Genomic DNA, 12,312 nt, shown 5'->3' with positions numbered 1-12,312 from the left:
AGTAATAAAAGAAGATTCACATGGTCGCTTGTAATAAACTATCGTTGTGAAAGAATTCCGTCTTGAATTATTCATTGCTATAATGATGCTAAATATACATTAATGAGTCACATCGCTGGCTGTTACTTTCAATCCTGCGTCAGTTTAACAAGGAAATATTTCGGTAATATAAAAAGTTAGTACAGAATTGCCAGACCCGCATATGATGTACCTACGCGGAACACAGTAAGGCAGGCGTTACACTTCTCAGACACCAACATGAGCACTGAAAATACCACGGTTTTGATGGAACATATATTTGATGACATGACGTCAGAACCGACCCCAGACACGTCATTAGAGAGGGTTGATACATCTACTGAAACGGTTCCTGGCAGTGACACCTCTACATGCCAGGTTCTCGACTCGACCTGTCAGCAACTTGGCGACTGTGAGGACATGTATATGTCCCTGATATCCACGCCCGCCCGGACAGAGACCAGTGTGGCAATCTACCCACACTCAAACCAGCTGGCACTGACCTCCAGCTATCTAACTGCTCAGAACTCGCACGCTAGTTCATCTCTTACCTCGCACAAACCCAAGCATGGCAAGGGAAGAAAGCAACATCGCCGGGGTTCTTCTGGCACACGGAGTCGTGTAGAGGATGTCAAACACAACTACAAGAAACTGGAAATATGTTTTGCAGTGTTGTGTTTTCTCAACGTGTTAATGTTTGTGTTCTATATACTCACAAATCCTAAATACGGACCCTTCTTTTCCGATGACAAAGAAGACGATTTCTTTGAGACGGAGAGTGGCCAGCCTAAAACATTCAAGTTGTGCACCAAGTGTCAACCTTTAGAGGCCAAGGCTGGCTTTGACCTCTTACGTGACATCAAATCTACCAAGTATCCAGACCACTGCTGCTTCCGACGGGTTGACCAGCTGCTCGAGCTGATTGATGGGGTACGTAGTGAAGTCAATAGATTTATACCAGCACCGATAATGTTGGATGCAAATTAATTCTTTATTCACATGAGATTGTGTTTCTTATGTTTTAATTACAAGTCGGTAATATCATATACACCCGGACAGTAATATCCACCAACTAAATATTTCTACATCAGGCAATACTTTCGGAAACAATGTGCTAATCTTTGTTTACACACTCAAGTTGAATGCAGAGTCGATGGTTTGAGGACACAATTAGGAACTATTCCATGGCAATATTTACCGAACTCCCCCTTCACTTGCCTCCCTGTCCTAGTGGTCATCTGGGGAAGACCAGGGTTCTTATACAAACTTTTCATCAAGTACCGGTGGTATCATTATCGTTTTTCAAACAGCTACTTTTAAGTTCGGAAGATATGAAAGTAAAGATATGCTACTTCATTTTTTCTTGGCGTATATAAACCTTCGATGGAGGTAGCTATAACTATTGTTAGCTGTTAACTTGCTTTTGAAAATATCAAAATGTCCTGTGTTTCAGTATGCCGAGATATATGTCGACCAAGAAGTAGGAAAAGGTACAGATTGAAGTACAGATTGATTACTTCTCATATAACCATGCAGGGCTCTACCATCACTATTCCTAATAAACATCGTAGGTGAAGTAACAGTCGAGCCATATAATACCACGTGAATATTATATTTATATTTATATATGCCTCAGTTGTTCATCATGGCATCCAGATCTTCGGTGGTGCGGTGGGGTTGGGGTTGGGCTTTGGGTTGGGGTTGGGGTTGGGGTTGGGGCTGGGCATGCAGGGGGTGGGTGGGGTGGGGTGGGGGGGTTGGGGTTTGGGTTGGGGCTGGGGGGGGTTGGGGTTGAGGTTGGGAGGGTTGATGAATGTAAATGCACAAGCATTAATCATGATGTATTTCCCCCACATAGTGCGTGATGAGGTGACATTCAACATGACCACTGGCATGAAGACAGGGGCGCCCGCCCCCCGCCAAGTAGCCCTGGCTCACATGTACTACAAGGACACCAAGGAAGGTAAGTCAGCTGGTCAGGGTTAGGGGTAGTGTTACAGGTATGCATGGAGATACATATATCATCACGTCTTTGTGCATGTGTTACAATAACATGAGATTAGACACGACATGGTGCATTAGCGTTCTTGCAATAGCTTTTGGTTCTGGGTATTGTATGTAAGTGTCTGTTGTAGAGAGGAGTCCGGAAGTGAGACCACTTCGATGGGAGACACGGGGTGTAGACATCCTATTGGTGGGTAGTATGAAGATGAGGGAGCAGAAACACCTGCAGGTGCTTCATACCGGCTACTACTACATCTACAGCCATCTGCAGCTCAAGGCAGGATTCCAACCCATCCACCAGGTCGTGAAGAATTTTAAAAAGGACACCGAGAAAAAACTGCTGTACATGAAGCCCAGAAAGAACGAACATGTGTCCGAGCTGCAGGGAGTGTTCCACTTGGACGCAGGGGACCAAGTCACAGTGGCAGCGACAGATGAAGCCATCGAGTCCGGCCAAAGGAAGAACTACTTTGGAGTTTTCTTAGTGAGCCAACAGTAATAAACTTGCACAACTAGTCAAAGAGATAAATGTCAGACAAGTACAGTGTTTGACATACAAGTACAGTGTTTGACATACAAGTACAGTGTTTGGGCATTTTCCACGCTGTAGTACAATCGCCAGCAATATCTTTTCTTTAGAGAATGCGACGTATCGGTGTAGATGCTAACCCCTTTATGAAACAGGAAATGACTATGAATATCTGTTATAGTCGATTTAAATCATGGCTCCTATGTCTTTGACCATGGTCTAACTAATTGTATTGTTAGTTAAACACCACTGCATAATGACGGAATTTCTTTTTTCCCTCTATCATTTATCTTGATGATAGAACAATTTCATGAAATACGTTTGTCGCCAGCGGGATTCAAACCCGATAAGTCCGCACTGAAGGCTGACGTATGTAGTCTTCTACATAGTCGATACATGGCTCTCAGTGCTGTGCCCAGCTATCAGACAGTATATATCTGACTGTAGGGTGTAGAAATACGATGCTGAGACACCAGTACATTTGCATATGAATGCACATATAAATATTTGTTTCTTGCTCAACTTCATAGATGCGTTGTTTTTTATTATATTTTAATATTATATATGAACATGTATTTTCTTAGAATAAACAATATAGTTATGCAAGATTGACATTTTACTTTTGTTGACACAGCGCCACCCTGAAGTCCCTTGTGGCTGTCCCATTACCCGAATCTGAACTATGTATCTGACTCTGAATCACGTCTCATGTACAACTGTTGGTACTTCTACTATTGTTCCACTTCGTATTCCCTGAGTCAAGGTTGGTTGGTTGGTTGTTTCACGCCACACTCAGCAATAGTCCAGCTATATGACGGCGGTCTATAAATAATCGAGTCTGGACCAGACAATCCAGTGATTGACATCATGAGCATGGATCCGCGCAATTGGAATCGAGGACATGCATCAACCAAGTCAGCGAGCCTGACCACCCGATCCCGTTAGCTGTCTCTTACGACAGCATAGTCGCCTTTTACGGCAAGCATGGGTTGCTGAAGACCTATTCTACCCCGGGTCCTCACGGGGCCCTGAGTCAAGGATAAAACTGATAATGTTATGATATTGTCAAACATGGAGTCTGCTTCCTCTTCACATACAAGTATATCCGTGTGTGTAAAGCACAAGACTATGGACTATGGGCTATGGACTTGGATTCCCACCAGTGTTTCTACTTCCTCATTAACTGATCTGCGTGCTGAGTATAACCTGGGCCAGTCATTCATTAGAGCAGCTGTTGAGTTCAGTGTGGCGAGGTGGTGACAAAACATGCCACTTGAGGATATTCAGTTCAGTCACCGCAATGACATTGTCAAGGAAGTTCAAATCAGTAATCTTGTTTATATCACAAACACTGATGTGAATGTTGACAATAGTCACTGGACGTAAAATGATGTGGATGATTTTCATAATATTGTATGATTTGAAATTACCGGAATTTTGGGCTACTTAATGTTTACGTATTGGTGCGTCGAGGGTGACTAGTTGAATATGTACATTTGTTGGTGAGTAAATCGGGGCTATGTGTTATGGCTGTGTATGTGTTGGTGAGTAAATAGGGGCTATATATAATGTCTGTGTATGTGTTGGTGAGTAAAAAGGGGCTATATATAATGTCTGTGTATGTGTTGGTGAGTAAATAGGGGCTATATATAATGTCTGTGTATGTGTTGGTGAGTAAATAGGGGCTATATATAATGTCTGTGTATGTGTTGGTGAGTAAATAGGGGCTATATATAATGTCTGTGTATGTGTTGGTGAGTAAATAGGGGCTATATATAATGTCTGTGTATGTGTTGGTGAGTAAATAGGGGCTATATATAATGTCTGTGTATGTGTTGGTGAGTAAATAGGGGCTATATATAATGTCTGTGTATGTGTTGGTGAGTAAATAGGGGCTATATATAATGTCTGTGTATGTGTTGGTGAGTTCATAGGGGCTATATGTAATGTTTGTGTATGTATTGGTGCGTTGACAATGGCTAGTTGACGCTGTGTATGCGACTTTATAGTGTCGAGTTCTCGAATAAAACCGCTCTTATTTCAATGATTTGTCAAGGAAGATGAAACTAATTCAACGGTTAAAGCACATTCACCCGATGTCTATCCTTGTACATGTCAAACATACAGGACGGAAGCATGACTCTATCATGATAACCTTGCCACCAGTCAAGTTACTTGTTACTTCACACAGGAGAAGTGAGTTCATCCCTCAATCAAAAAGTGAAAAGAAACCATCGTATGCACATCAGAACAAGATGAGAATGTGTAGAGTACACGTGTTCAATACAAGTAAATCTGCTTTATTTTCAATTGCCATTTCGAAAAAGAGAAGCTCTCATTGTTGAAAACGCGGGAAGAGTAACATACACGACTCTCCGGGTCCTTCACAAACAACCCCTGTCTACCTGTTGCCTCTTCGATTTTTATAAAGTGAAAACTTAAAAATGGTCCTCTCACAGACATGACTTAAACTTGGTCCTCTCACAGACATGACTTAAACCAGGTCCTCTCACAGACATGACTTAAACCAGGTCCTCTCACAAACATGACCTAAACTTGGTCCTCTCACAGACATTACCTAAACTTGGTCCTCTCACAGACATGACCTAAACTTGGTCCTCTCACAGACATGACTTCAACTTGGTCCTCTCACAGATATGACTTAAATTTGGTCCTCTCACAGACATGACTTAAACCTGGTCCTCTCACAGACATGACTTAAACCAGGTCCTCAAACAGACATGACTTAAACCTGGTCCTCTCACAGACATGACCTAAACTTGGTCCTCTCATAGACATGACTTAAACTGGGTCCTCTCACAGATATGACTTAAACTTGGTCCTCAAACAGACATGACTTAAACCAGGTCCTCTCACAGACATGACTTAAACCAGGTCCTCAAACAGACATGACCTAAACCTGGTCCTCTCACAGAAATAACTTAAACCAGGTCCTCTCACAGACATAACCTAAACCAGGTCCTCTCACAGACATGAACTAAACTTGGTCCTCTCACAGACATGACCTAAACTTGGTCCTCTCACAGACGTGACCTAAACTTGGTCCTCTCACAGACATGACTTAAACTTGGTCCTCTCACAAACATGACTTAAACTTGGTCCTCTCAAAGACATGACTTAAACCTGGTCCTCTCACAGACATGACTTAAACTTGGTCCTCTCACAGACATGACTTAAACCAGGTCCTCTCACAGACATGACTTAAACCTGGTCCTTTCACAGACATGACTTAAACCAGGTCCTCTCACAAACATGACTTAAACTTGGTCCTCTCACAGACATGACTTAAACCAGGTCCTCTCACAAACATGACTTAAACTTGGTCCTCTCACAGACATGACTTAAACCTGGTCCTCTCACAGACATGACTTAAACTTGGTCCTCTCACAGACATGACTTAAACCTGGTCCTCTCACAGACATGACTTAAACCTGGTCCTCTCACAGACATGACTTAAACCAGGTCCTCTCACAGACGAGATTTAAATCTGGTCCTCTCACAGACGCGATTTGAACTTGGTCCTCTAACATACGTGATTTGGGCCTGGTCCTCTCACAGACGTGATTTGAACCTAGTCCTCTCACAGACGTGATTTGAACCTGGTCCTCTCACAGACGTGATTTGAACATGGTCCTCTCACACACGCGATTTAACCCTGATCCTCTCACACAGACGTGACATGTGTTTGTCCTCTCCCAAACGTGACATGTGTTTGTCCTCAAACAGACGTGATTTAAACCTGATCCCCTCACAGACAAGATTTAAACCTGATCTTCTCACAGACGTGAATTAAACCTCGTCCTCGCATAGACGTGACTTAAACCTAGTCCTCTCACAGATGTCGCTTGGGCCTGGTCCTCACACAGACGTGATTTTAACCTGGTCCTCTCACAGACGTGATTTGAACCTAGTCCTCTCACAGACGTGATTTGAACATGGTCCTCACACACACGCGATTTAACCCTGATCCTCTCACACAGACGTGACATGTGTTTGTCCTCACACAGGCGTGATTTAAACCAGGACCTCTCACAGACATGACTTAAACCTGATCCTCTCACAGACGCGATTTAAACCTCGTCCTCTCACAGACGTGATTTAAACCTCGTCCTCTCAGAGACGTGGTTTTAACCTGGTCCTCTCAAAGACGCGACATGGTTCCGGTCCTCACACCGACGTGACCTAAACCTGGTCTTCACACAGACGTGATTTAAACCTGGTCCCCTCACACACGTGATTTAAACCTGATCCTCTCACACACGTGATTTAAACTGACCCTCACACACACGTGATTTAAACCTGATCCTCACACACGTGATTTAAACCTGATCCTCTCACGCAGACGTTACTTGGGCCTGGTAATCACACAGACGTAACCTAAACCTAGTCCTCTCACAGACGTGATTTGAACCTGGTCCTCTCACACACGCGATTTATAGTATCTCTCACACATTTCATTACATCAATATCATCTTTCGAGTGAAGATCCCTAATCACCCCGGATTCCCTGCCAAAGCCTTTCTCGGAAGCTTGGGCACGTTGGCTGTACTATTATCACTGATATCACTGCTTTTGCTATCACCACAGTATTTTTGTATTACGTAAATACTTCGAGTCATCCGAGGTTCGACACAAGCGAAAATGATGAATAAAGAAGGAATAAGCAGGGACCAAGTTTTTACTTCAAGACAAACGAAAATTCGACACATCGATGTATGTTCGACACAATTCGACTAATTTATCTTTCAACTTTTCTCTGGACAATGTGGCCTGAATTACGTTATATTATTTCACCAATGGAACCTTATCGTGAGGTAATTAAATTTAAAATACCTATAATTTATCAAACCATACTTGCATTCACAGCGAATTATATTTGACTATATATTGACGATTACACAAAATCCCAAAGATCTGCTCCTCTGGTCCAGTAAGACCTTATCTCCAAGTGGTGCCCAGCGCCTGAGCACGTTATACAGCTACAACTCATACAACACAACATGTGAAGGAACACGTTATACAGCTACAACTCATACAACACAACATGTGAAGGAACACGTTGTATGGCTACAACTCATACAACACAACATGTGAAGGAACACACTGTACAGCTACAACTCATACAACACAACATGTGAAGGAACACGTTATACAGCTACAACTCATACAACACAACATGTAAAGGAACACGTTGTACAGCTACAACTCATACAACACAACATGTAAAGGAACACACTGTACAGCTACAACTCATACAACACAACATGTGAAGGAACACGTTATACAGCTACAACTCATAAAACACAACATGTAAAGGAACACGTTGTACAGCTACAACTCATACAACACAACATGTAAAGGAACACGTTGTACGGCTACAACTCATACAAAACAACATGTGAAGGGACACGTTTTACAGCTACAACTCATACAAAACAACATGTGAAGGGATTGTCCCCAGCGACCGTCGAATATCAAGGTGTGCGAACATTTGTGGTTACATGACTGTAATGGGGGATTTTCAATTGGTCCTTTTCTTTCACAAAGCAACGAGTTAACCATTCTATATATGTATTGTGGTTTGACGATCAAGGATAAATAGACACATCCTCACTTGTCTCGCCGACACACAATGAATACGTAAAGGAAGACTTGAGGGTTCAGATATCATCTGGAGGTACCACATGATAACACTGCGTTGAATTCCCACACTGTATCAGACCAGAGCCGATACTCTGAATCCACACAATATATCAGACCAGAGCCGATACTCTCAATCCACACACTGTATCAGACCAGAGCCGATACTCTGAACCCCTACACTGTATCAGGCCAGAGCCGATACTCTCAATCCACACACTGTATCAGACCAGAGCCGATACTCTGAATGTCCACACTGTATCAGACCAGAGCCGATACTCTCAATCCACACACTGTATCAGACCAGAGCCGATACTCTGAATCCCAAGACTGTATCAACCAGAGCCGATACTCTGAATCCCCACACTGTATCAGACCAGAGCCGATACTCTGAATCCCAAGACTGTATCAGATCAGAGCCGATACTCTGAATGCCAACACTGTATCAGATCAGAGCCGATACACTGAACCCCCACACTGTATCAGACCAGAGCCGATACTCTGAATCCCCACACTGTATCAGACCAGAGCCGATACTCTGAATGCATATACTGTATCAGACCAGAGCCGATACTCTGAATGCTAACACTGTATCAGACCAGAGCCGATACTCTGAACCCCCACTCTGTATCAGACCAGAGCCGGTACTCTGAACCTTCACACTGTATCAGACCAGAGCCAATACTCTGAACCCCAACTCTGTATCAGACCAGAGCCGATACTCTGAACCCCGACTCTGTATCAGACCAGAGCCGATACTCTGAACCCCAACTCTGTATCAGACCAGAGCCAATACTCTGAACCCCAACTCTGTATCAGACCAGAGCCGATACTCTGAACCCCGACTCTGTATCAGACTTGTTCCTTTGTGTGACGGACGTTGATGTGTTGTCAGTGTAAGTGTCTTCCATATATTTCGTATAGTCAACAGTCTTCCATATATTTCGTATTGCCAACAGTCTTCCATATATTTCGTATTGTCAACAGTCTTCCATACATTTCGTATTGCCAACAGTCTTCCATATATTTCGTATAGTCAACAGTCTTCCATATATTTTGTATTGCCAACAGTCTTCCATATATTTCGCATAGTCAACAGTCTTCCAAATATTTCGTATTGTCAACAGTCTTCCATATATTTCGTATTGTCAACAGTCTTCCATACATTTCGTATAGTCAACAGTCTTCCATATATTTCGTATTGTCAACAGTCTTCCATATATTTCGTATAGTCAACAGTCTTCCATATATTTCGTATTGTCAACAGTCTTCCATATATTTCGTATTGTCAACAGTCTTCCATACATTTCGTATAGTCAACAGTCTTCCATATATTTCGTATTGTCAACAGTCTTCCATATATTTCGTATTGTCAACAGTCTTTCATATATTTCGTATTGTCAACAGTCTTCCATATTTTTCGTATTGCCAACAGTCTTCCATTTATTTCGTATTGCCAACAGTCTTCCATACATTTCGTATTGTCAACAGTCTTCCATATATTTCGTATTGCCAACAGTCTTCCATACATTTCGTATAGTCAGAAGTCTTCCAAATTACACCCTCTTTATTTGGTACTTTTTCTGTCATAATCAAAAGCATATGACTATTAGAAACATCTTTATATATCTGAACCTGGATCTTGGCCGCGACCTGGGTATTCATGTCAGTCAAATATTTGAAGACGGTTACAATCTAGCACTCCTACCAGCCCGGGAAAGTTGTCTGTCTGATGAAACGCTGATGACGTCATGAAGTGGCAAAGGAAAACTAACTTCTCGCTAAACCGCTCTTTATGATGTCAGACGCTGTAAAGTGTCACGGGGGACAGCGCGACGCCAAGTGCGTGGTTTCGTTAGAAGAGTCGGACGCAGCACGATCGGATGCAGATACTATTCGTTTTATCTAATATGTACTTCCGAATCAACTCTTCCGTAAAGTTCCCTGAATCCAGTGGTTACAAATACAATTGTGGTGTTGTCTGGCAGACATGCTGACTTAATACACTAGCATAAAAGTGAAGCCCCTTGCAGTTAAGTCCATCCCTTCCATGACGATTCATGTCACTCAGAAATTGCTATATTTTAAGCCAAAGTTGCTTTGTGATTATGAAGTAAAAATCTTAAAACGTAAGTAAAACAATTAGATATACCCCCCGCGTTATAGACACGATATACCGCACTTTATAATCGTAATCATCCAATACAACATCTAGCAAGCACCGATATGACGAAAAAAACATCTGTCGATGACCCGACATGACAACATCTATCAACACCCGACATGACAACATCTAGCAAGCACCCGATATGACAACATCTAGCAGTCATCCCATGTGACAACATCTAGCGATCTTCCGATATGACAACATCTAGCAAGCATCCGATATGACAACATCTAGCAAGCACCCGATATGACAACATCTAGCAAGCATCCGATATGACAACATCTCGCGATCGCCCGATATGACAACATCTAGCAAGCATTCGATATGACAACATCTAGCAATCATCCCATGTGACAACATCTAGCAATCATCCCATGTGACAACATCTAGCGATCGCCCGACGTGACAACATCTAGCGATCGCCCGATATGACAACATCTAGCAATCACCCCATGTGACAACATCTAGTGATCACCCGATATGACAACATCTAGCGATCGCCCGATATGACAACATCTGGCAAGCACACGATATGACAACATCTAGCAATCATCCCATGTGACAACATCTAGCAATCACCCCATGTGACAACATCTAGTGATCACCCGATATGACAACATCTAGCGATCGCCCGATATGACAACATCTGGCAAGCACACGATATGACAACATCTAGCAATCATCCCATGTGACAACATCTAGCGATCGCCCGACGTGACAACATCTAGCGATCGCCCGATATGACAACATCTAGCAATCACCCCATGTGACAACATCTAGTGATCACCCGATATGACAACATCTAGCGATCGCCCGATATGACAACATCTGGCAAGCACACGATATGACAACATCTAGCTATCGCCCGATATGACAACATCTAGAAAGCACCCGATATGACAACATATAGCAATCATCCCATGTGACAACATCTAGCGATCGCCCGATATTAAAACATCTAGAAAGCACCCGATATTACAACATCTAGCAAACACCCGATTTGACAACATCTAGCGATCTTCCGATATGACAACATCTAGCAAGCACCCGATATGACAACATCTAACAATCATCCCATGTGACAACATCTAGCGATCGCCCGATATGACAACATCTAGCAAGCACCCGATATGACAACATCTAGCGATCGTCCGATGTGACAACATCTAGCAAGCACTCGATATGACAACATCTAACAATCATCCCATGTGACAACAACTAGCGATCGCCCGATATGACAACATCTAGCAAGCACTCGATATGACAACATCTAACACTCATCCCATGTGACAACATCTAGCGATCGCCCGATATGACAACATCTAGCAAGCACCCGATATGACAACATCTAGCAATCATCCCATGTGACAACATCTGGCGATCGCCCGATATGACAACATCTAGAAAGCACCCGATATGACAACATCTAGCAAGCACCTGATCTGACAACATCTAGCGATCTTCCGATATGACAAAATCTAACAAGCACCCGATATGACAACATCTTACAATCATCCCATGTGACAACATCTAGCGATCGCCCGATATGACAACATCTAGCAATCATCCCATGTGACAACATCTAGCGATCGCCCGATATGACAACATCTAGCAAGCACCCGATATGACAACATCTAGAAAGCACCCGATATGACAACATCTAGCAAGCACTCGATATGACAACATCTAGCAAGCACTCGATATGACAACACCTAGAAAGCACCCGATATGACAACATCTAGCAAGCACTCGATATGACAACATCTAGAAAGCCCCTTGCAGTTAAGTCCATCCCTTCCATGACGATTCATGTCACTCAGAAATTGCTATATTTTAAGCCAAAGTTGCTTTGTGATTATGAAGTAAAAATCTTAAAACGTAAGTAAAACAATTTGATATACCCCCGCGTTATAGACACGATATACCGCACTTT

The 12,312-nt window shown here is 42.8% G+C and overlaps 1 protein-coding gene across 1 annotated transcript; it reads left to right on the top strand.

Annotated features, from left to right (window-relative positions):
• The first annotated feature begins 258 nt into the window (after positions 1-258).
• Positions 259-3,083, top strand: LOC139448150 (uncharacterized). The gene is made up of 4 exons (XM_071229668.1): positions 259-948; positions 1,472-1,508; positions 1,877-1,981; positions 2,154-3,083. The coding sequence occupies exons 1-4, from the start codon at positions 259-261 to the stop codon at positions 2,519-2,521; spliced, it is 1,200 nt and encodes a 399-aa protein (XP_071085769.1). The 3' UTR covers positions 2,522-3,083.
• The last annotated feature ends 9,229 nt before the right edge of the window (positions 3,084-12,312 follow it).

The sequence above is a fragment of the Haliotis cracherodii genome, unplaced genomic scaffold (genome assembly GCF_022045235.1).
Source record: "Haliotis cracherodii isolate W230 unplaced genomic scaffold, xgHalCrac1.p SCAF_7, whole genome shotgun sequence".
In the NCBI taxonomy this organism is placed as follows: Eukaryota; Metazoa; Mollusca; class Gastropoda; order Lepetellida; family Haliotidae; genus Haliotis; species Haliotis cracherodii.
This window is presented reverse-complemented; position numbering and strand designations above follow the sequence as displayed.